The 26,896-nt window shown below is 41.2% G+C and overlaps 1 protein-coding gene across 1 annotated transcript; it reads right to left on the bottom strand.

Moving 5' to 3' along the window:
• Positions 1-1,906: 1,906 nt before the first annotated feature.
• Positions 1,907-26,548, bottom strand: LOC136432207 (contactin-1a-like). Its single transcript, XM_066423250.1, has 6 exons — positions 26,041-26,548; positions 9,563-9,712; positions 8,858-8,998; positions 6,803-6,973; positions 5,012-5,131; positions 1,907-3,661 (listed from the first exon to the last, which is right to left on the bottom strand). The coding sequence occupies exons 1-6, from the start codon at positions 26,090-26,092 to the stop codon at positions 3,417-3,419; spliced, it is 879 nt and encodes a 292-aa protein (XP_066279347.1). The 5' UTR covers positions 26,093-26,548; the 3' UTR covers positions 1,907-3,416.
• Between the last annotated feature and the right edge of the window lie 348 nt (positions 26,549-26,896).

Here is a 26,896-nt window from a genome sequence, read left to right as displayed (position 1 = left end):
AATAAATTAAACATGGAAACAGGCAGATATCACAATATATCCCCTGACTAAATCTTTTGTCCATTTTATCCAAAACAAATTAAAAATGAATTCCATCTTGCCATGGACTGGTCTAGATATGATGTCTTAAGTAGAAAGTTATACACTATTCTTTGCAACAGATTTCAAGAGACTCCATACCATATTAAGAAGATTCGATTATATCTTTCGATTTGACAACTTATTTTTGTATTTCTATTTTGTAGTTTTTAGCTGACCGTACGAATGTCGCTGTAATTTTTGTTGCTTCAAAAAGCATCTATAAATTGAAACCAAGCCCGTGAAAATTCCCAACGGCGTACATCTAAAACTGGGCGGGCGGGCAACTGTATGGGGCGGTTACCAGGCCACGGTGAGGCCGGTCTCACCTGTCTCCCATGTCTCACCTGGATTCCTCTCCACCCGAGGATCCTTCAACACTACTTCTCACGAATTGAGCACATCTAAAGGAGCAATTCTAGAACTTTCTTCCTCCTTTTGCATGGGAAGAAGCCCTATCGCTTTACCCTCTCACTTTCCTATAAGTATAACCACGAAACGCCGTTGCCATGGATAGAAAACAATACAAATGGCCGCTACATTCTTAGGAGTTTGGCTTAAATGTTAGGTTATCCCATCGGCGTATCAGATTGCCGTTTAAGTTTTTAGTGAAAGGGTGGTTTCAGTGGAAGTTAAACAAAGGAAAATAACGTAAATCTAACATGTTAGATTAGTCCGTTAAATCGGCCACTGTAGCCCGTCGTTCCTTCGTTCTTGTGACCGCATCGGAACGAAGTAAACAGCTACTTCAGATTATTTACGAGATTAGGGACACTTAGATGGTTCTTCGAGTGTCCAGTGCAAAACAAACACTAAAATGTGACAAACGGTTGTAGAATAACAATTTTCATGCACCAGAAACAACAAAGCTGCTTTGATCCTGTACTGTGACAACATGGAGGAGGAATTTGCGGTAGCGCGTGCTGAAGTACCACCTCATAAACATGATTCAGCGTCTTTGAACAAATGACGAGAAACGGCTAGCCTCCTTCGCAGACTTCTTCGAGCGCCGGCGGTTTTTTCTTGGGAGCGCTGATTCGCAATTTTCATATATGTGGCCGTGGCGAAACTGTCTCCCCCGCCCGGCATTAGCCGGGAACCTGACCCAAGTCCCTCCAAGAAGTCCGCGAAGGAGGCTACAAAACAGTTGCTTTGGTGTGTCAAGTTGTCAAAGGTTGTAGCCAAGTTTCCGGATGAGAGTTATCAAAGGGGGTGTCCCTGTGGTGTAGTTGTCTGCGCTTCTGTTACTTACCACATCTGGTTTTGATTACTTGGAACAAGAAGGCCCGAGTTGAACTCCCGGGTAGGACACCTCTAGACAAGAGGAGCATTGAGTCATACCAAAGACTTTATAAAAATGGTACATACTTATAAAACAGTATGGAAGTTAAACACACTCCACTGCCAGTGGACTAGCCCCCTGCTGCAGTGATTGCACCACAGTGTGGCCCAGGGCTATGAAACGGGGATAGGCACCGCGCTATACACCTTATGGTGTGGGAGGATTTTAACTAACTTTTAACAATTAGTTATGAAGAGATTCCTATTGTTTTGGGTTTCAGGGCACTTGAAATGTGGAGGACTACGCCTTGACTGATACACAATAGTTACTTATTTTCTTATGACTAATGTTCAAGGGATTTATGCGAAATGTTTAAGTACTTTCTATTATCAACAACTTTAAAGCAACGCATGACTTAAGCATGACTTATCATGACCTAACTCGATGACTCGTTATGAATTTACTTTTATTTGGCAAATGTGTCTATATCTACCAAACTCTGCAAGTATCACCAACACAAGACAAACAACAAAAGAATGCACCCGGCAAAACACGATATTTAATTCTGATATAAAGAAAATAGCTATTTAAAGAAGTCACTAAAACTTATCACAAACGTTTACTGACAAAACGAAAACAACAACTCTATTAAAGCCCGCCTCTCATTGGACCCCTTATTACTATATTAGTATATAGTCTATACTATCTTCAAACAATGTGACATTTGGTAAATTCAGATATATTGAAAAACAAAACGAAAACAACAACTCTATTAAAGCCCGCCTCTCATTGGACCCCTTATTACTATATTAGTATATAGTCTATACTATCTTCAAACAATGTGATATTTGGTAAATTCAGATACATTGAAAAACAAAACGAAAACAACAACTCTATTAAAGCCCGCCTCTCATTGGACCCCTTATTACTATATTAGTATATAGTCTATACCATCTTCAAACGATGTGACATTTGGTAAACTGAAACAGATATATTGAAAAACAAGGGAGTTACCAGAGAGCGCGGTTTTCTCAGTGCGTTTACGAAGGGTGCGTGACCGCTAGTCCTAACAGTGTACCTTACTTGAAAACAACTTAAGCACTAGTATCTACAACAACCTCGACTTCTTCAAAGGCAAGAAAAACATCTCGTGGCAGACGTGTATACAACTTTCTGACTTTACACCACTTCGTTGCATTCTAAAACTTGGTCAAATGTACATAGTTGAAAACTGATGAACAAATTTCTCAGACAGATATTGGCATCATATTTCGAAGATATGCCTGCTAGTAACATAATTCCTTTCATGTCGACTGTTAAATCCCTGTCACACATTCAGGACCTTCCCACGACTTTGCTCCCGACCGTTCCCCAACCAAAATCGGCGCAGGGTTGGGAGTAGACTTGAATCTATCCTCGTATTCTAACTCCAGTTTGCTCCGCTGGTCGCACCCAAGCAGAACATAACTTTGATTTTTCAAAATGTATAGTCGGCCAACCGGGATCCCATGGTCGACTACATGTGTGTAACAGTGGGGTTCAACTGACCAATCTAACTGGTCTAGACCTTTTAGCCTTTTAGCCTAGTGGTTATGGCGTGACGCCTGTGATCTGGCAGGCCGGTTTCGGCGCGGGTTCGAATCCCGGGGGCCAGGAGACTGTTCTACTCGCTTCTTTGTTTCATGTGTGACGGGGGCTTTACTGTACTGGATGACATCTTCTGGTGGTCTCAACGTTCTTCTTCAGTGTCCAATAAATCTAGCCTGGTCCCAGTCTCTAGGGGTCGGCTTAGGGGTGTTTCACCGGGCCAAGTCTGCTTTATTGAACCGTTTCTGATAGCCTGTCTACTTAGCTACCTTTCTACTTCCGCTGCCACCCTACTTTCGACACCCCGAGCGGGCTAATCTGTCTGGGCGGGCGGGGGTCACTCCCAACGCCGTAGAGATATCGGGGAGCCACCGAGGGTATGGTTTCCGAGCTAAATAAATCCAGTTTGTTTCGCACACTTCTACCATGGAGATAATGAATGCTTCTACCGAGGAGGTTAACCTTGCTTCTACGCACTTCTCTCTATGTCTGTGACTTTGTGTCCCGGCCTGACGTGTATGACGTTCTTGTGTACGCCAAACGCAACCAGCCCGGTCACTGCCAACGTCACAGCCACCAGTGTGGGAACTACTATCCACACCACGGGCATGGGCGAGTCAGGCGGTGGAGGCGTGTTGTAGGTGTCGGCGGTTGGAACCATGGCAGAAGCGTTGACAACAGTAGATGATTCCAAGGGAGCCCTGGTCACGTCATCTGTCGGGTAGAAAAATATGCACTGAGGTCAGAATCCTTATGCCCCCCTCTCACTGGACCCGCGACACGCTGGCGGCGTCGCTGCGGCCGATCGAATTGACAAAGCACTCAACGAATTTCATCGACAAAAACGCATCATTTTAAGCTTTGTGTGTTTTATGGTCCTTTTGGTCATGCTTGTACGTTTTGAATGATATTCCCATTGTAAAGTCAATGGTAACACAAATCCAGTTTAGGACGCAGCGACGCCGCCAGCGTGCCGCGGGTCCAGTGAAAGGGGGCAAGGTGGTCTTGTGGAATCTAAAGGTTCTGGGTTCTAACCCCTGCTTTGGAAAAGTAAAAGGTACTTTACACAAAGTTGCTAACTCTGACCAAGTCCTGCATAGTTTCCTTACTCTGACTAAGTTGGAAATGAGTACCTAGCTTCGGTTCGAGACATCCTCTCGGATGGGACGTAAAGCCGGGTGTCCCTTGTTTGATGCAAATAAGATGTTATGCAAATAAGATTTTGATTAACATTATATATGTCCATATTACATATGTCACTCTACGGTGAGCTTGATTAGCATATGGAAAATAGGTAACTGCGAAAACACAGACAGACAAACCAAAAACAATACCTCACTGTAAACTAGTAGCCTCTTCCATTGACCCCATGACCTGGATTGTCTGTCATGTGTGCTAAACGACTAGTTCTACCACCTCTGAACTCTCCTTCCTGTCACTCCCTAAAAATTCTTACTTTTACGGCGACACCATCAACCCACTCACCTTCTGCCACTCTACTGACAGTGTGTTGAAGTAACTACGAACACACAAGAACACAAACATCTAGACACACCGAAAACAAGACCTCCGTACACGGAGGTAAATAATCTAGAACGCCATGCATACTGCTATTGTGGGGAGGGACCAGCTAATGAGTTGCTTACTTTTTTTTTAAATATTTTTTTTCCTGGGCAAATTTTGCTCAGAATGGTCCAGTTTTCTGCTAGGGAGGACAGACGAATGTGTATTTGAAAAATCTGGCCAATATAGGTGATCTTTGGCATGTTTTGATCTCGGATTGACCTCTGAACCCTTCTCTTCTGGTTGGACTGGTATATTAGGATGGGGGGGGGGTGAAATCCTGGTCTCATCTGAAACTTCTGGCTTTAGCTCGTTAAAATGCAGGAGTTGACCTCCTGCTTTTTTTACCTAAAGCAACCTGACAAATCCAGCTTTGCAGGGGTGGTAAAGATTTGAGGTTTGAAATGTAGATACGTGTGTTTTAAAGTGACTGTTTTTGATGGCTTAACCATGTGTTGCATTGGAAAGTACATTTGGGGGTCCCTCCCCTTGTCTGCTTACCCAGTGTTGTAATCGTCTCCAGCGCTGAGAACGGTCCCTGTCCGTTGTCGGCATTGACCGCAGCCACACGCAACTCATACGTGGTCGCCGCCAGCAAACCCGTTATCTCTACTGGTCCAGCTGTCAATAATGGAAACAGAGATTTATTGTAGTATCTATTCCACAACGGGAGGTGGTGATTAATGATTATCATTAATAAGTTCTGGGCATCGCCAAGAACTAAGCTGCACATCTCAAATTTCAGGGCATAAGTGTATAGTATAGAAGTCTTTTATCAAAATGCACCAAATTTCAATGTGGTCGTTATTTTCCAGTCGGCGTCATTTTGAAAATCAGAAGGTAAGTGGCGAGAAAAACAAGGGATCAGAGCTGTGTAATTTTCTAATGTAATGAATGTTTCGAAGACAAAATGTCACAAAGTTGATGAGGATTTCCTTCGTTTTCTAACTAGAAAGAAGTGGGTATCTGACTTTCATCAGAGCAAGTTGGCCAGCACACCTCAGGTCGCAGCTCAATTGTCCATGTTTTTTTCTTCTCTCTCTTACCTAACGTTGCTATGTGTCTCGTGCAAAGTAATGATCATGACGATTTGAATTTTCATAGACATTCATATAAAAGGGCTGCATTCTTTATAATTATGTCCCGACCTCAGAGTTGTGCACCTTATTCTTGGTGAGGCCCAGAACTTATTGATCGCCCTCGTAGCGGCAGATAGATAGATGTTCCCAACGGCGTAAATCCGGAAACCTCACAGAAAACCAATACTCATTCATCCGTATTTGAAAAGAAGTCATGACAAAGCCTTTATACTCCAGTTCCTGATTGCCGTAAACTTACTATTAGGCTTTTGCCAAACCGATATTTCCTGTAATAGCAGCGTTATCAATGGGACAATTTGTGCAACAAAAGAATTCCCGAGACGACATATATTGATAGGACCATTATATGTTGATTGTAGAGTTTAGCATCTATTAGATATTAATCAATAATAATTTTCTTGACACTCCATTTCCTTAATTTCCCGTACAGGCTCTTCGTCTTCCCGATAAACGGTGTAAAACACATATGAGATTTTAAATCAGAAGATTCGGTATGCTTCAGAAAATTCGGAATATATCATTGGTTTATCTTGTATCAAAAACACACAAAATGTCCATCAGTGGTAGGAAATAGGCTGGATGGTTGACAGAACATCACAACGCGTTCAAATTGTATCATAATGCAAAGTGATTTTGGGGACTCGGTATACCTGCAGAGCACTGTGATACTCTGGGCGCGAACGCATTCGTCGCACGATCGTCGTACGGTCGCAAACTAATTCTTGTGATAGTCGTACATGTGGCGTAGTCATAATTCTGCTGTCTTGATACAGAAAGAGGCTGTCTTGGATAATTTCCGGCGGTTGCAATTGGTTCCGTCACAGCCTGCTTGAAAATTCTACAGCAGCAGAACCGTACAGCGACCAACGACGAATGTTACCACGTCAATAGTTGAAGTGTATTTCAGTCCGTGTACCCAGAAGTGCGCTTCAATCATGGGGAGCAAATAATCGCGCCCCCACGTTTTTAGTTTTAGAACTGCATGCAAAATATTAATGTGACAATGTTCGCCAATCTTGTGTCAAAGGCCCGGTTTACACACTAGTTTTCGTAGTCGACTTGACTTTGGGAGCGGAGGTTTCCTGATAAAAAACGCTACTCGAGTGGCCTAGGGTTCTCCTTGCACAGTCCCCTAAACGAGTTTGCAAATATGGCCAGAGTCTGACCATGGAGGTTATATGTCTGACCATACCAGTCTGGCTGACGAACTCCCGCCATTCGACCTCCTGCTCTGATTGGCGGATTTGGATGACGTAATCAGTGATGGGCGATCCACCGTCATCCTCCGGAGCTGACACCTCCACGTCAAGAGAGTCCGTGCCGACTGAAGAGAATCTTAGAACCTCTGGTGCTGATGGTGGGCCTAACACGATAGACGACAACAACAAAAACAAGTGCTTTTCAAAAAAGCTGGCGTTTTGGCTACGTTTATGAGTGTGAATTGTCTTTTCCCTTTTCTTGAAGTAAAATCTGCCAGAGAAAGTCACTCAAGGGCTGTTGAGTCTATAAGAAAAATTGTCATTTTGGGAAAGGAGTACTGTTTTAATAGAGAAAGGCAGATTGGGGAAAGCAATTTTGAAGTTACGGCACTTAACTTAAGTGCTTTTGAAAAAGCTGGTCTTGGCCTACAACTTGTAATTATTTCTAAAATGTACAATAGGCTCATTATAAAAGCTATCAATGTAATTATGTACATAGCGTTAAATAAAACATACAATTTGAAAAAGCACCATTGAATCATCAGCACTATGGTAATTAAGTGAAATAGAAGTTAATAACAGCTAAGGGTCTATCTAAAATGACTACCAAATGTCAAACAAGTGTTCAAACCAATTAACAGCTACCTCATCCTTATTATTCTGGTTTCCGCATTTGCAACATTTATTCCTTATTTTCCTGGATAATTTTGCTAAAATTCATGAAAATTCCCATATTTTTGTGCCGAGCGGCGTCACTTTCCACGTCCGTGTTGTCTGAATGAAGTCGATACTGAACAATGGAGCATTTGCTACTGTAACAAAGGATCGCTGTTTTGCAAACAACATCAAGAGCTTCTGTTTACATCGGGAATAGAAGTTAAGTGGCGAGTGTTTTGCAAGAATCATCTTACCGCGCATAGGAGCCGCTGCTTGGTATTTTCCATTACAATAAACAGAAAAATTCGAATGCCGGGTTTGGAATCTATGAAGTCCTGTTCATGAGACAAAGGCCTTGTATATATTAAATGAATATCTAAAAATAGCAAAAATGAAATATTTATTTATTTATTAATAAAAAAATAAAAATATGATATTCATGAATATGGTATTGATAGATTAATATAATATTAATATATATTTTTGCTATTTAATATCTAAAAAGAAAAAAAATCCTTCCTCGGACTGGATCCCGGATCCTCCGGATCCGAAGCACTACGACGCTATCCAGTTGAGCTACGTTGTAGTATGTTCCATTTGCCAGTGTACATAATGCTTTAAACTCACTACATGGTATCATTTATGTCGATTTTTGGTCGTTTTCTTGACGAAATCATTTTTTTTTCTTCTGCAATCTTGTGGTATAGATGCAATATGGTCATCTTTCAGGATATCAAAGTCCGAAACCACAATGCAATGATATTTCCGAACAGTTGTAGCAGTTACATGCGGTCGCCCTCCTAAGATCCTATGTGTCATGCAAATCAAGCCTGCCTGACTTTTCTTGCTCCCTTGCCATATAAGGCAACGGCTATACAAGAATTTAGGACGTTCTTGCCATATAAGGTCTTATTGTGTGTGACGCAGTGTTGAACCAAGTACCATTCAGCAGGACGGCGCGGCAGGACTGCAAGCAAGGTAAGAGCCATCTTATTGCGTTTTGTCGCGAAGGCGACAAAACGCAAAAAAACAAAGAAGACCATTTTAAACTAGTAAACTCTTCCACTGACCCCATGACCTGGAATGTCTGGGGAGTAGAGAGATAGGATCAGTTTTCCCCAAAAGGTCGAACAAAAAATACTACATTTTGGCACTCTGAAGTTCACTTCCTCACGGTCACTCTGGCAACACTGACCTTCACTTCCTGCCACTCTGTGGCGAACGTGGCAAATGTCAAATACATATCATGGAAACACTGACAAATAAACAGGGACAGGCACAACTAAAGCAGTACCTTCGTTCACGGAGTAATAAACATTTCACTCTGGGGACGATGATTGATTCTTTAACAAACAAACAAACAAACAAACAAACAAACAAACATAATGTACCTGTCACGATGAGTTGAATGAAGGTTTGCCCCTGTATGGTGAAGTCGATGGCTCCTTGGGACGCGCATGTGTAGTTCCCTCCGTCCCCCCTCCCCACATCCAGAATGGTAAGACCTTCCTCAACTATCCGGTACCGATCCACTGTGGATTATAAAAAAAAATGTCAAGTGGAATCATTAGGCGGAGGATATTAGGCTAGTTTCCCGTTACGACTACACACTATGCTGAACTATATGTTAGACATAGTCAAGTAGCACTAGATACTGAAGTGAGGTAGTTATAGTGAGACACCTGGCGATTTTAATCTATATTGTATAGAAAGGCCGAGTAAAAGAGGTTGTCTCACTTGAATGCGGCAAAATTGCGACTTTACGACGCACGTGTTAAGTAACAAACAAAATTGCCGTGCCCTAAATGTCACATACGCAGCTTCGGCTCCAAATTAGATACAAGATGACTTTATTAGAAATCGCAGTTTTGCCACTTTTAGTAAAAAAAACATTATACACTAATTCAGATTTATAAAAAAAATTGATTGTGCCACTTTGCACCATTTTGTCAATTTCTATTTTTTTCTAGACTGAAAAATCGCAATTTCAGGTGGCAAATTCGCGCCGATTGGCGCCGGTATGCGCCACTTTGCGAATTGCTTTCGAAATTTGGCGCAGTCCCGTGAACTACCCGCTAAAAGAGGCGCATGCGCACCTTCAGTGTCGATGAGGAGTCCTTCCTTGAAGTAGACGTTGACAGCATAGTCCCCCGGGATGCTCGCCAGACACTGGAGGGTGTAGTCTGTACCAACAGCCGCCCATTGGACGGGAGGCGCCATGTCAAAGGTCAGTTGTCCCCGTGCACCTATACATAGGTACAACAAGATTGACAAATTGCATGATGCAGTTTTTTAATTATCTCCATGAAAAAAGGAGATGTTGTTTTGGGTCTGTTTGTCTCCTTGTGTTTCCGGATTTTTGTAGTCGGCATAACTCAAGCACCTCTGGATGGATTATGATGATATTTGGTATGTAGATAGGTGTCGATTTTGGGCCCCCTGGTATGTGACCTTGGTACTGCAGCAGAACCGTTTTTAAAAATCATTTTTCTAATTGTGAGCAAAAATGCATTAACAAGAGGATACGTCAATGAAGGTTAGACATCCAGGTAGAACATTACATAGTAGAAAATCAACTAAATCAAGCAACTGGTTACTAGTATCAAAATTCTCCAAAGAGTCAAATGTTTCAGGTAGAATCTACTATCTTTTATCAGTGACTGAGAACGGATAGGCTACTTCAGAGAGTTTCATTAGTCCCTGCCACACAGAGCCGACCATGTAATTTTAATATCATTCAGCGAAGGTATGAAGTCGTGGAACTCTGGTTGGACCGTTGGAGTATGTTTTACATCGGGCAGACTCAAATAAACCCGAATAGAAAACTTCTTCAATGAGACCAAGACACCAGAGACTGTTTTACATAATGATAGTAAAAGACTCTTCCTCATATGACACGTATACATACTTGTTCTAACAGTTCCACGTACTAAACTCAACACGAAACGTTATAGTACTTTTAATATGCAAAATCTACATTAAGTCCTCCGCTGACACGACGGCCATTGCAGAGAACGGCACCAAATATCAACAACATCGCTGTGGCCGTGAAACCTAACACTGTTTTCGAGTTTCTACCCGTTGGCTCATTATGCAACATATTCCAGTCGGGTTCGTGGAGTACGAAGCGATGACGTCACATTCAGTAATGAAGGAAACATCCTTTTTACGGACGCAGGACAAGGTGAACTGATCAGACCCGAAGTTCGGGTCACATCTTTGTGTCCAACATGAAAAATAAAAGAATAGACATGTACACCAGCCGCGGGGAATTTGTTGGCACGGCCGCCAGTACCCCCCCCCCCCCCCCCCCGTACAACCAGTACACTTGCTTGTGGACCGGATGGACAGTTGGTGGTGGTTACTGCGTTTTCGAACACCATAGACATTATTATCACATAGCCAGATGGCGTCGACCAATCAGAAGCCTCCATTGCCGATGTGTTATGACACAATAACACACCCGTTCGACCGTTCCATCATGTCGAGGGGGAGGTTATATTTTTGTTAACATTCGTATGATGTTTATTTGTTCCCAAAAATGTTTGCTATCTTAGAATAAATCACATCTTTTGTAAGCATAGGACAAAAAAGAATAAACCAAGTCAAATCTAAACGGGCGGAACTGTAAGTGGAGCCGCCCACAGCATTGACCAATCAGAATGACACCCAGCAGGGAGGAATGATGATAATAGATTTGAGAAAGAGTTGACATGCCAAGATTGCAAAGTTATTAAATATTATCTGTGGAAATTTTCAATGAAATCTATCATATTCTGTTCAAAAAGGACAAATGTAAATTCTGAAATGTATTCTTAATAGTATAAGGGATCTATGCATCATAAAGGAATTGTCTACTTCTATATGGGTCGCTCACTCGGTGGTTTTATTCGGTGGTTATAGCACATGGCCAGGCGTTATGAGGTCATTAACCCTTAATTCCTTGCCAGATGATATTACCAATATATCAGTGCATAAATCCATAGCATAAGACCAAATAAGTTGGTAGAATGAAACCTTTACATTCGCTTTCGCAAACTTTAGTGCGCCAGAGGCAAAGTTTCGAACAGAATCTAGACAATCACCGGTTTAGATGTGCTTTGCTAAGCTTTAGGGACTTACACCGATATCCCGGGGGCTTTTCGGTACTGAATGTAGTGTTTAGATCTAAACTTTGAAATAGAAAGACCTTTAACCACGCTTATTGATGTGAAAATGCAATCAGTAACAGACAAATTCACTGTGGAGTCTGATCCATATCAATCCTCAAACTCAGTTGTCTTCAGAAGCAAACTGAGCCCAGTGAAATGTCAGGATTACCAACATCGGCTAACGCGCGCTGTGGCAGTCTGTTTGATGTAACAAGCGTGCTGCTATATAGCCCGGAGAAATCGCACCTCTGTATCAGAACGACACACAACCGCCATATCGCCAAGACCTGCTGAAACAATGGCTGAAAAACTCTCCTCCGACGTCACATCCAGACGACTGAAGGGCGATCCTCTCCAAACCAATATGAAGCAAGCAAGTGTAAGTACTGACTGTACCCTCTGGCCAGGTGACAGGCATGGCGATCGCTCCATCCCTAATACTAGTAGCTGTCATGAAAATACCGACGGCGATCATTATCCCGACCTGTCTGCGGCGAATGAAGTCACAGCTGAGGACGGAAGTGACGGATCCGGAAACAATGCTGGCATGTCAGACTTTGTTGGGGATGACAGCAACATGCATGACATTCGACATTCTTCGGGTGCACTTTCCCGAAGTCCGAAGTGTGACCGGGACACCCTAAACCCTGATTTGATGTACTCGCAAAATGACACTAGCCCAAATCCGACGTACGCGCCAAACGCCACCGGCACTGATATCGAATACCCGCAGAACGCCGGCAACCAAGAAAAGATGAACGAGCTCTGCTCTGAAGCCACACACAGGCCGACTAACAGCGATGGCACTTCAAGCATCGAACCGTTGACAGCTACACACCATGACGGTGACAATAACGAACTCACAAGTGATGCTGAAGCGGATAACAAAGACATAGATTATATAACTCGTGATGCCACTGTAGAAGTAAACACTGTTCCGTCTGTGTGTCCTAAATCCACCTCCAGACCTGCTAACAACGATCTTTACATCAAGCCATACGCTGTCAGATATCAGACACATGATGAGAATCATCGTGGCGGTACGCCATACGCTGTCAGACATCAGGAAGATGATGAGGATGAAATATCCCATGAAATTGATGATGCAGATGGCAACAGAAGGTCATACCATACTGCATCTGGTGACGTTGATATCACGCCATATGTTGTCGCCTACATGTGCCAATGTGACATGACTGATGTAACACGACGTGCCACGCCCATGAATGATGCTGACACATCAGCCTCTGTCCCAAACGACAGTGACGTACGGAGAATTCGACACCACCACTGGAGGACACTTCCTCATCAAGACCCGAGTTCCATTCCAAACGTCCTCATCCCAAACGCGATGCACATGCCAAACGTTCCTCAACAAGCAGCTATTGGTAAGTGCTTTTCTCATTTCAAGGCATTGCTCTCTTTCTGATACATGTACCTAAAGATTTGGTATTCTGCTTGACTATAAGTAACACGTAAGTCTAGCATGCAATAGATTAAAATGAAGACATTTCCCATGTATCTGCTACACCGATTTCCTTTGTTTTCCCTAGTTCAAAGTATTCTTGCATTAAGGTTTCCTTCCTGGCTTAATTGGCTTTCTGACTTTTCATTGTTTCCACATTAACAGATTAAATTGAGAAATAATTGTAGTTGTACTGTAACATGATACTATCATGCCCTGTTCATATATCCGCCTATGTAGGCAAATTTGTACATAACTGTGTGCAAAAACGAGACAATATCATACATTCCTGACACAGCATACTGTTAGCAACATATTGTATTTTAGAGCGTTAGCATGTACATTATTCTATAGATTATTTTTACTGTTAGCCATAGATTAGATTAGTTCTCTATATTTGTCAACAATTAGCAATAGCTCAATTCTCATGTATGTAAGTTGCCATACATTGTACCAGCTACAATTGTCGCGCAATAAAGTTCTTCTTCTTCTGTAAATCTTAATGACTAATTCTATTTCAAAAGAGCCGTCTCTTCTTTCTTGTTTTGATATTTTTACGTCATTTGTTCTATCAGAGTATTCAAGTCGACGAGTGGGTGTTACTGTAAGAACATTTGTCGTCCTGGCGTTATTGGTCTTCAGCGGGATCATCGCTGGCTTGAATTTAAACGACAAGCAGGATGCTCAAACGGCAAGCCTATGTCTTTTATGTTTGTTGTCATGAACGTAATATACTTCTTTGACTCTTCTGAATGTATTACATCAAGGGCCCTTTTTTACTTAAGCGTGATATTCAATGTTATATGTCAAGTTGATTGTCCATACCTACATGCGCATGTGCAGTACAGTTGCCACAATGATGAACCATGGACTCAATGAAACTTTCTTTGATTTGTTCCACTGTGCGTTTCATTTTGAGAGCTCCCTTCTGTATTGGGAGGACGCCTAGTACCTAAAGCCCCCCTCTCACTGGACCCGCGGCACGCTGCTGGCGTCGCTGCGGTCGATCGAATTGACAAAGCACTCAACGAATTTAATCGACAAGAAAAAACGAATCTTTTTAGGCTTTGTGTTTTGTTGTCTTTTCGGTCATACTTATAGGTTTTGAATGATATTCCCATTATAAAGTAAAGCGTAACACAAATCCCGTTTAGGACGCAGCGACGCCAGCGTGCCGCGGGTCCAGTGGGGGTGGGGGGGGCTTAAGTTGAGCAGCGCTTAATCAGGTATTACCGTACACTAGATAACTGATAGATATCATTTCATGAACAGCTGACCACGCTTGGTCCAGTTGTAAACCACCGGTGCACCTATCAATTAGCCCGGCTGGTTATCACAAGAGAAACAACAATCGTAAAACAGAAATATCATTCCATTACAGATAGGAACTATAAACAACACACGAGGTGCCACACGCTCACCAGCCTTCTACAGCTCAGAGGGTAAACTCATGATCAGTTAATATGATTATAAAAGTTGGTGGGATGGGGTAAGCGACTTGAAGGGAAGATATCACACACAAAAACAAATCACTACAATGACCAGGGGACGCTTTCCCCTCTCTTTTCAACCACCTATCACTTTATCGATATTTCCTTTGACTTTTGGTTTGAAGCACGGATAGAACTGCACGCCTTTATTTTAACGTACGCATTATGTTTGCTTCTTTTTATCTCATTGTTCAATTTGCTATAGATATTTTTCCTCGTCCCACCTGTTAATTCTGAACTTGGCTAGATTTATGTTTATGAGGTGATTGTACGATTTGTAGGTTCTACTCCAAGCACGGACCTAGCGCCGATGCTGACCCAAAATGCTACGAATGCGACTTCTACCACAACGGCTTTTGTCAAAACGACTTTTACATCAACGTCAAAGATGTCCTCCCACCAGATGACGATGCCATTCGACCCGACCCTATCTGTGAGGACCAACGGTGTTGTTACAGCATCCATCTCTACAGGTAAGGCATCTTCAAAGACAAGCAAAGAGACTGAAAATATAGATCTTCGAGCAGATAGATACATGTATGTGTCCTGCTTTTCTGCGTCTTTCTGGTTTAGTGGCGTCTTCTATGTGCTCAGTTTCGTTTTTCATTGCTTGTGTTATCATTAGGCCACAGCAAGTAAATTTTGTGGATGACATCCTCCGCAGATTCCAAAACTAATGAGATAGGGCGAAAAAAACAAGGCAGGCAAAAAAAACAAGATTCCTAAATTTTCAAATTTTGAGATCATAAATCTTGTTAAGCAAGAATTTCGGCGACAACATATGATATCATGAACAACAGGTCTTTTAACCCAATGAGGTTTTATATATAATATAAAACCTCGATTCAACAGTAAATATGTCTTTGTAGATGTGTATGCATCTTAATAGACTAACTACAACAAATGCAGAAAAGAGCTTGTTGCACCATCATCTGAAGCAACTACACTGGGTATTCATATGCGCTGAAGCACCTTGTGTATACAGCTCAATTAACAAGAACCAAGGACATTATATAATGTCCTTGCTAGAACAAATGCAGAAAACAGCTTGTTATACCATCATGGCCAGGAACTACACTGGGTATTCATATGCAATGAAACACCTTAGACTGTCAACATTAAACTGTTCTTGATGATGTGTAACGTTGGGTAACATAAATTCGTGGGGTACTTAAAGTCGGGATTTTTCGAAAACGGGGTATTTAGGGATATTTGCTAGATGCAACATCAGTAATACCGCTAGAAATGCAAACTTGACAGACTAACGTATTCAGAACACTGTCTGAAAAGCTTCGATAACCATGCATTAGAAGTTGGCGACGTCAAAAACTCTCCGTCCCTTATTGACAGAGTCTGGGGGCTTCGTGGGAGAACCACACTGCACGGTTGTTCGCTGGTTTATAAGGCAAATGTCACATCTCCTGCCTGCTAAACACAATTATTTACAAGACAACTTATTACAATCTCTTTTGCTAACCTGTATACGTAACTGGATGCTAAGTGTGATCAATCGTCAAAACTCCTCTTTGTTGCTACAACCTACGGCACGTGTATTTTCCCGCCGCCATACTATTACCCAGAATCCTGTCGTCAAGCAGACGACAAAGGTTTGTGAGGAACACTTTTTTGTCTAAATGTTGCGTGTGATAGTGGACTAAAGACGATATTTTCCTCAAAGTTTGCTCCTAACACAACAAGGAACACATGGACATAGTAGTATAACCATTGCTACGGCATCCAGCTAACTTCCCATGAATAATGTACACGTTGCCATGACGGTGGGGATCGACTTTGAGTGACGTTCTACCGACTCAACAAACGGGATGTTACCGAAGGCCTGATGTGTACAGTACGGCCGTTTTTTCGTGTATTTTTTTACTTGGACACGTCTTTATCCATAGCACTCTCCTCAAGCCAAGGATGGAACGAATAGCTGCTGTATAAAATGTGATTAGCGGTAAAATATTCAAGACGAATCTTCTCTCCCGAATTAATGTGCCCCCCTGTCCGACAGCACCGTAATTGTGCTTGCGGCGGACGGTAGTTTCAAGTTGAAATATTATGGTGTCAGCACGACTAGAGACAAAATCTACCATATATATGATTAGTGCAAAGATAGTACATGATACTGACAGAATAATAGAAAAAAAAGATGGTTTATTGTTCTGCTAGATTGATTTCAGTCAACCATTATCGGAAAAATCCCGAATTTAGGTTACCCAACGTTATACAGCTCAATTCATTATATCTAGAACAAACGCAGAAAACAGCTTGTGACATACCATCATGGCCAGGAACTACACTGGGTATTCATATGCAATGAAAGACCTTAGACTGTCAACGTTTACGACATATTTGCCCATTTTTGGCATGTTGACCACCGTCGGAGGGCAATGAAATTTCTTTTTCTTTTTTTTCGAAATTAGGCGAAAATTAATGAGCGCACTGATGTCATCCATAAGAATTACTTGCTGTGGCCTTACTTATGCTTCAAAGTATGATTACGTCTGCCAGCAAACAGATAGAGTTAAGGCTGCGTTTGTTCACATATCAAAGAGTATGGTAAACTAAAACAAGAAAGCGAATATTGGAAGGCAAGTCAAACAGTACAAGGGCACGTGCAGAAACAGGCCGAAACCATATATTTGGTTTGAGATCACAAAATGTACTAAGCAGACTTTCTGATAATTTGCTTTTCTCAAATTGTTTGTAGATATAAAATAATGTAATGAGGGAGATGGAACAGCTAAAGAAGGCTTAATGAGCGGCCGCCGAACAGAGCTTTTCCCAGTATGGGTTAACGCAGAGTTGTAGATAAGTGTTTGAGCCCGGCCTATTCCTTTATCATTATCTGGCAACAAAAGATATACACAAGTCATTAATACATACTCAGCGCCAACATCCAGTATCATGTCAAGTAACACTTACTTAAATCACTGGTTTCAGGAAGCTATGGTGGAATCGTGACTCAAATGTCCACGTTTGGTGGGAAGGGAAGAAACCCAGGACAAGTCGACTATCCCCGTGGAGTGGCCGTATCTGCTGATAATGAAATATATGTGGCAGACTTGGGCAACAAAAGGATCCAAGTCTTCGACAAGTATGGGGACTTTCTCCGCCTCTTCAAAACTGAAGCAGCGGGTAAAAATATTTCCCCTCACGATGTAGCGATTGACGCAAAGGGTTTTGTATGGGTAGTGGGAAGTAATAAAAGAGAGGATCTATATGTAGTACAGTACAGCAAAAGCGGCCAGCAAATATCCACAATGTACATTAAGTCCTCTGCTGAAACCGCGTCCATTGCAGCGAGCTCACCAAACAACATCATCGCTGTGGCCGCTTTTCCTGGGACTTTTTTCGTGTTTCTACCCGATGGTTCGTTATACAATAGATTTCAACTGGTTCGTGGAGTAGAAACTAGTTACGTCACATTCAGTAATGAAGGAAACATAATATTTACGGACGTAATGCGTGGCACTGTCCAGGTGTACACTCGCGATGGATACAAACTTTTCCAGTTCGGTAGCAAAGGGCGCGGTGATGGTCAACTGTTCTTTCCTAAAGGTATCTGTACGGACAGTTCGGGTCACATCTTCGTGTCCAACATGAAAAATAGAAGGATAGACATGTTCACCAGCCGCGGGGAATTTGTTCGCACTGTGTTTAGTATGAAAAACCCATGGGGGCTTGCTTGTGGACCGGATGGACAGTTGGTGGTGGTTACTGCCTGGTTGAACACCATAACCATCATTCCTCGCTAGGGGGTTTGCCGCGTTGTGCGAGATGATATTGACCAATTACGGCGATGTGGACCTTTCTCATCGTTTCCAGACTGAACAATCGTTATTCACAGTCTACATATGAGTTAATCAATCATTCTTGAAAGCGTTGTCTACGAGCAAGAACAGTGAAAAATTACTTGTTCTGATGAGTATTTCTATTTCAACCTTCAGCAAGTTAAAGATGACAACTGTATATTGGAAATTATGTAGTACCAAGGACTTCAGAAAATTACAATTCCTAGCAATAATGATAGCATATCTTTAATACACTTGATTACACTTAAATAATGATAAATTGCACTGACATGTATTGCTCTTGTCGTGTTTTCAATTTTCAGACCCCCCAGTGGCTTGCTTAGAACTGCAGTGGGCCTTTTCGTTTTTTTAAATTTTGATGAGGATAACTCAAGCAGGGATTTATGGATTTTCATTGTTTTATGTATATGTATTAGGTACCATAGGTGATGATTAACATAATGAGATGCATATTATGCAAATAATGACCAACTTTATATAATCATTGAGGAAAACTTTTGACACTGCTCCATTATATGCGCATGCATGGTTCCCACTCACAGATGATGTCCCGGGATCTAGGTCAAAAGGTCAACAGCACGCATGAATAGTAAGGCGATAGAAAAACAAGACTCTGGTTTTATCTGTCATTATTGGTATATATACATACATACATACATACATACATACATACATACATAATCATACTCCAACGAGTTGAAGCATCTACAAAGTATGATGATTAGTGATTGGTATGAAGATAAGTGAATCTAATGATTGGGCATAGTAAGATGCTAATTATGCCAAACAGGAGCTAAGTTGCATAATTAATGAATTTTTTTAAATCCATTGCGTAGCATGAAAGCACTTTTAAACATTAGGCATCTATCACTGAGAAAGAGAGGAATATCGATAAAGATCAATTATGCGAATGACCTCATTTGAATAATTGATGAGAACATTATGTATGATAAGGCCATGTTGATTTTATTACAAGGAGGACATCCTGTGAGAACCTCAATGATGCGACTTTTTTTGTGTGGTATTTCAAGATAGCGTATTGGTTTTTTTTTTTTTTTTTTTTTTTTAATGCAACATTTACATACAAGACATGATGACGACAGACTCAAGCTTACAGCTTATTTTCATGTCGTCATCGACAGAATACATTACAGAATAACAAAACAAATTTTACAAATACTGAAAATGACAAAAAACAGGTGCGGACATGCAAAGCATAAGAGCAACAAATTATCTCAAATAAACTACATAACAGAAATCATTAAATGTAAGAAAAATTGAAATCAATAAACAGATAAATATGTGGACAGGTACTACAAGACTGGTAGGATGGTGGTTTACTACTCAAATCTTTTGGATTGTATAATGAAAAGTTGGACATGCTGTAAGAGTTTGACATTGTTTGAATTCGAAAGGAAGGGTGAGCCTTTAAGCAGTAATTGAATTAGAACATCATCCGAGAGATTATTGAGATTTATGACTGAACCTACCAGATTTTCTAAATTACTGAAGAGTAAGGAACGGTGTTGTGTGTAGTTAGGGCAGTACAAGAAGTAATGAGAAATACTTTCACAAGGATGGCCACAGGTACAAGCAGGACTGGTAACTAGGTTGCGAGTGTACAAATTGAAGTTTAAACTGAAAGTACCAAGACGGAAACGAGTGAGAAGAGCGCAGGTGTAACGAGGACCAGTGTTGAAATATGGGACAGATACAGGGCGCACAGATTTGATCATTGTTTTCTTAAAATGAGGAAGACTTAATGATCGATCTGCCAAGGTAAGGTTGTTCCAATGATACGTAGCGTAAGGTATGAATGATTTCTTAAAGCGAGTTGTGGTACACTTTAACAACTGAAGGTTATACTTATTGCGAAGGTCGTAGGAAGAGGAATCTGATACTGTGGGTGGTATCAAATCTCTTAAGTATTGTCGAGTTTGTCCATGGATAATTTTATAGAATAGGATAAGGGACTGAACATGGCGGCGGTCAGATAACTTTTCCCATCCCAGTTCGGCGAGTAGTGAAGTATACGAGGATCCCCTAATGGCACCAGCTACGGTTAAAGCACATTCATATTGTATTCGTTCGATGAGTTGAGAGTCTGAAGCAGTGCAACCGTGCCATACTACGCCACCATACTCGAGTAGGGGACGGATAAAAGATTTATATATTGTTTCCAAGACTTCACGGGGGAGCTTGAATTTAAGTTTACTGAAGGTTGAAACCTTTTTAGAAGCATTGGCTAACATGTTAGAAATATGTGTATTCCAAGACATAGTAGATGACAGATGAACCCCGATGTGTTTGTGACAGTCTACAGAATCGATTTGTTCGGTACCAAGGAAAAGGGGTGGATGTGGAGGAGGTATAGCCTTTGTAGAATAACACTTTTCGATTGTTTTTGACGGATTGAGTTCCATTAGCCACGCTTTTGTCCATGATAATATCTTAGAAAGGTCAGAATTGAGTCTAATGGCTGATACAGTGGGGGATTCTACAACATCGAGCAAGGAGCTATCGTCTGCGAACAGAAAAGGATGAGTTTCGAGTTCCTGTATCATGTCATTAATGTACACGAGAAATAATAGCGGACCAAGCACTGATCCTTGAGGTACACCTGCACTTATCTCGCACCAATCAGAGTTTTGACCTTCGATTACGACACGCTGCTTTCTACCATTGAGGTAACTTTGAAACCAGCTGAGAAAAGGCCCTTCCACCCCGTTTCGTTGAAGCTTGAAGAGTATGCCTTTATGCCAAACCTTATCAAACGCTTTTGAAAAATCAAGATAAACGGCTCTGACTTCCTTGTTCTGGTCAAAGGCTTGGAGAATTTTGTTTGTAATGAAGACAAGCTGGTTTACAGTTGAATCTCCCCTAATGAAACCAGATTGATAAGAATATAACAGATTTTGAGACATTAAATGGTTGTATAAATGTTTATAGACAATTTTTTCAAGAATTTTAGATAGGGTAGGCAACAACGAGACGGGACGGTAGTTAGAAACTATACAAGGATCGCCTTTTTTAAAGATGGGTACAACATTTGCTCTCTTCCAGACTTCTGGGAATATTCCATGACAGAGCGAAAGATTAAAAACATAGGCAATTTTATCTGAAATGTAAGGACTAATGATTTTAAGAAAACGGTTGTCAATGTTATCCCACCCGTATGCTTTAGAAGTGTCCAGCTCGGAAATATATAGTTCAACTTCAGGGGCAGTGGTTTCACAATTAAACAAACGTACATTGGTCAGATAGTCAAGATTAGGTAATGTGGAATTAGTATCATCAATTGTCGATTGGAGGGAAAAGTAACTGTTGAATTCTGAAGCCTTTTCGCTTGAGTCACATATATAATGGTCATTGCGCTTAAGTGGAGGAATTGTAGTTGACATTTTGCATCCATAAATGGTTTTGACTATATGCCACCATGTTTTACTACCTGTAGTAGAGTTAAGTAAAGAATTTTGTAGGCGAGTATCATAGTTCAATTTGGCTGAAGCTATTTCATTCACAAGTCTGTTCCTTATCTTGCGATAAGAAGCCCAGAGTGAAGGGGTATTAGATAATTTAGCTTTTTTATGTGTTTTGTCACGAATACCCATAAGTCGTCTTATTCTGGATGTCATCCATGGTTTATCACGGGGTCTGATGGTGATATTTCTGTGGGGGACGCATTTTATTTTTGTCTGAGTAATAAGATCAATTAGCATATTGCAAGCACCATCAACAGAATTACAATAAAATATATCTAGCCATTGCGGATCAGTCGAGAAGTCTACAAGTGAGGCATAGTCAATTTTTGAGAAGTCCCAGACGGTGCGGACGTATGGTGGAGGGGGTTTGATAACAAAGTCGAAATTGGCAATAATAGGGCAGTGGTGGCAACCAGACAGGGGTGAAAGAACAGACGTGGATTGAACACGACTAGACGCGTCAGTAAATAGTAGATCAATAAGTGAGGGTGAGCGAGATAGATCGCACGTGGGTTCAGTAATCATTTGGGTAAGATTTAACATCTGAGATGACTGGAACAGTTTTGAGCCAGCTGAGGAATTTGGGTCCAGATGCCACCACGCTCCGTGCTTAGCATTAAAATCACCGGTAATGATAATAGTGTCAACATTTAAAGAAGCAGCTGTGAAGACAGAATTTTGGAAGGAGTCGATAAAACTATCAACGGTTTCTAAGTTTTGTCCAGGTGGCCTGTAATAGGCTGAAAAGAGAACACGGAATGTGCCGGGGAAAAGTTCAAGCCAGATGCACTCATCAGTCAAGGATTCCAGATCACAGCGACGTCTAAAGGCTATATGATCAGATACAAAAATCAAAACACCTCCACCGTGTCTGTTTCTATCCCGACGAACTGGAGTTTGAAAACCGTCAAGCGAAATAGCTTCAGAATCGACAGTGCTCCCAAGCCACGTTTCCGTGATAGCAATTATGTCAAGCTTAAACTTAACTGCCAAAGAAGACAGTTCATCCATCTTTGAACCGGCAACAATACTGTTTACATTTGCATGAAAAACATTTAAGGATTTGATTGAGTTAACCCTGGCAGGGCCTGGATTAGGATGAATATCCCCAGCTAGTAAAATGGATACAAATACAATAGAGACTAGCACAATTAAGAGGATTATGTCGAAATGTAAGATCACATTACACTTGCGTTGAAGTCTGATGGTAAGATTAGCAGAGAACATACCTATGGCTGCCCTATATTGGACTAAATCTATAGACATGTTTCTATGTTCCCCTTCAGCAATTTAGTTTGGAATTTGTATGGTTGACTTGGAGTACCTGTATGTAAACATCGCTTTGCTACTAAGACATTGAAAGAAGTATAAACAACAAATAAGGTGACAAAAATAAATGCAAACATAGTGTCACCATAATGAAAACATAACAAGAAATAACAACAAAACATAATGGTACAGAACATATTCCGAATGCGTGGGAGGCACAGAAGGCTCGTCATCTGCACCGCGAGGATAATTAATATAATCAGGCGAGACAGAGCCATTAACAACATTAGGTTTGCCTTTAATCATGTTAAATACAAGGAATAAGCACAGCAGGTCAAGGACAAGAAAGGAAATAACTTGTAAGCGTATTGAATTTGATGATTGACATAGTGAGATGCTAATTATACAAAACAATGCTTATGTGTGTATTTGGTTGTATATAAATACACCGTGTTTTCAAAATCTATCCAGCTGTTTGAGTAACTGTTTTTTATCGTATTTGATACCTGGATGTCTAACCGTTGGATGTTTCTACGTTGCTATTACGTAACCAGCTAAAATAACAATAAAACGGATATTTGACTGCGCTAAATTGCGCTCGAAAATTGCGGCAATCTTGCGAATTTTCGCCAATCATCCCTTGCGGTCACACTGACGTACGTGACCTCTACAAACAAAATGGCCGCGCCCGAAATGTCATATTCTCAGTTTCGGTCCAAATCAGATGCAAGATAACATTATTGGCAATCGCAGCATTCCCACTGAATTAAGAACCAGTGTACTATGATTAAGATTCATCAAAAAGAGATTTCCAAAGATTGTGCCGATTTGTGCCTATTTGGCGCAGTCCAGTGAGATACCCAGTTAGAGGAATCCTAGACTCCAAAAGAGAGGGTTATTTTCCACTAGATTATGTATCAATGAATACACAAATCAGCCAACTTTTACAGAATTCCGCTTGTGGTGAATTACACAAGGTGTGTTTTGTAAAATAATATGTAACTCACTAAACCCCTGCAGACCCTACCCATGTATCTATACGTATACCCACTTCCTTCATCGTGAATATTTTTGGCATGAATGAGGGGGGCTAAGCACAATAACAAGGCCAGTTGTTAATAAGATATAAAGGAACATATAACAAGACAATTTTTTTCTTAGCCACCCTGACATTCTTTGCGTAACCTAACTTTTGCCAGGCCTTGTCAGGTACATTGTATGCAGGCATTGGCTGATGTTGTTTAATTCAATTAATTAGAAGAATGAGGATCACCTGGGGAATTTGATAAAATACTGAATGATTTTTGATGCGCACGAGACAAGTGCGTACTTCCCCCTCTGGAGTTTAGGACTCCTTCAATCTCTGAAGTATTTGAGATTACCACTCAGGAGGAACCTCTACTTCAAGAATAGAGATTACTTCCCAAATTCCAAACAACATGTTGACGTTTCCTTCTGTTTACAACAACCTTTGTTAACTGCCAGACAGGATGACGTCATTTGGTCACGGCTGTTCTAAGAGGTGCTTGTGGTGATACTGTCGTCTGCACGAACTGTCCGTCACGACCTGTTGACTGTTTGAGGGTTTTCCGTTGTCGCCAAACATGTCCAAAATAACTTCTGCCAACGGCTAACTTTCTTTTGTATAGAACTGATCGCCTAGGTAGTTTTTCCTTAGGAAATTTTTCTAGAAATTAGTAGAAAATACTGTTGGGGAAAACGTGTACAAGACCGTTTTCTATCAAGATTTAACATTCCGGGTTACACTCACATTCGGTCATATTCGTCGTAGACCCTCGTACGATTTTGACATCGTATGGTTTTCAAGCAGACTATGTCAGAACTAACCGCCGACTAGGGTCCAAGACATCAAAATTTCCTCGACTATCCCACGAATGCCCTCAGTTTGCAATCTTACGACCATCTTACGACGAATGTGACCAGGCCCTGAGCTTAAAGGAAACCCAAGCAATATTAGGGCCCGAAAATTGGATTTTGAAAGTCAATTCATTTACTCATTTCTATACATGATTAGTTCAAACAACATTATCACAATGTATAGCGACATCCGTGATGCAAAAATACGACGTCGGTTTGATGTGAGAACTCACTGAAAATTGTGGCTCGCGAGTTTTTGTAGGCTCGCGAAACTAAGGGGATCATTGTACGGCTCGTTTTTTTTAAATGCTCAAAGTATGAAGTTATTACGAAAAAACGTGCTAAACAGTGTTAATAAATGTCACTACCATTAAGATTTCAGCATTTTTTTATTTCCATTTTCTGGGCCCTAATATTGCTTTGGTTGCCTTTAATACAAACGCAACGAGCTTGAGTGAAACTTGTTTCGAGTTGCATTGACCAGAGAAGGTAAGTTCATTATCTATTGTGCTCTTTAGATGCCTGTGTGCTTCTTTAAATGAATTTCAGATCTTAGACGTCTTCGTCTTTTAAGAGATTGCATACAGAAATTGCTAGAAGCGCTTCAATTGTCTTCTAGCCCTTTCAATCTACGTTACAGATTACATATTCCCAGAAAATGACAATTAGCATATACATAGAATCTTTCCATTATGGAAATCAACTCAAACTAGTAGATGGAATGACTGACAGTGGAAACACAAACGCACAGACACACCGAAAACAATACCTCTATTCACGGAGGTAATGATGCTAAAGCGGTCTTATTCCGACACGTTCAACTTCTTCGTTTTCAGAGAGAAATTCAATTAAAACTAAAATGGTGACTTCAAAGACATCTCGATTTCTATCATGAACCTCTAATCAACCTGGTGTGTCCGAAATCTCCATCTCAGCACCTCCTCTTTTGCAAAAGTTCTTTTGATAGCGTTCTAAGATTACAGCTGATATAGAAGAAGTATGTAACCGATATGACACTTACCTTGGAACACCACTGTGCATATTGTGAAGAGAAATACTAGTAGAAAAGCCATCGTGTATAGAGCGTGCGGTCAGTCGTGTGCCTTACTTCTCTGCTCTCTCCTGAATGTCTGACCAAAACTTTCCCCCACTTGTTTTAAACGCGACAGTTTAGTCCACAGGAAATGTGAAGATCGCTTCATGTGTGTACTTTTGTACGCAATGTTACACTTAACACGTAGTCGAAGTGCTTGGTGATCCCACAAGTACAACCCTCATGGTATAGGGCTAACTAGCTTAGGAAGTGAGCTAATTACTGCTCCCGACGTCACCGTATTGTCATGCTTACTGAGCGTGTGAAAGCGGGAGCTAACAAGGTACTCCAGCGCAAACCGTGCGCATAATGCATGGACAGTCCGTCACTTAACGAACCTCTTGACTAGTAATTCTTAAGATGAGGGACGACTTCAAACGTCACCTTGTTTGGAGATTGACGCGTCTCCATGGCAACGTGCTGATATACGCCAGGTGAGACAATACTTCTAAGGAGATCGTGGAAGGCACAGGGTCGCTGGATATTCTCGTAAAGAAATTTAATTCAACTGTGTGTGTTAAAGTTCTATCAGTAACAACTGATAATGTACGTACATCATACTAGAGGGATGTCCCTGTGGCTCAACTGGTAGCCCTGTGTGAAGTTAATCTCCTTGTTCCAATTAGTTGCTAACTAGGAGATCCCAGTTCTAATCCGGAAAGGCATCCCGGCTGGGGCTGCACCCGTCTTTCGGAAGGGACGTTAAATGGGGGTTCCTTGTTCCAGGAGTTGCTTCGAGGATGTTAAAGGGAAAGAGCTATCTACCCCTACCTGTGACATTGTA

Source organism: Branchiostoma lanceolatum, chromosome 4, assembly GCF_035083965.1.
Source record: "Branchiostoma lanceolatum isolate klBraLanc5 chromosome 4, klBraLanc5.hap2, whole genome shotgun sequence".
NCBI classification, from domain to species: domain Eukaryota; kingdom Metazoa; phylum Chordata; class Leptocardii; order Amphioxiformes; family Branchiostomatidae; genus Branchiostoma; species Branchiostoma lanceolatum.
The sequence above is the reverse complement of the archived record's forward strand: the minus strand, read 5'-3'. Positions and strand labels throughout refer to the sequence as shown.

Excerpts from the sequence above, each read along its gene's own strand:
- LOC136432207 (XM_066423250.1), bottom strand. The coding sequence starts at position 26,092 with ATGGCTTTTCTACTAGTATTTCTCTTCACAATATGCACAGTGGTGTTC. Across the intron at positions 9,713-26,040 it reads ATGCACAGTGGTGTTCCAAG|GTGCACGGGGACAACTGACC; the intron begins GTAAGTGTCATA and ends ACCTATGTATAG. Across the intron at positions 8,999-9,562 it reads ACTCCTCATCGACACTGAAG|TGGATCGGTACCGGATAGTT; the intron begins GTGCGCATGCGC and ends TATAATCCACAG.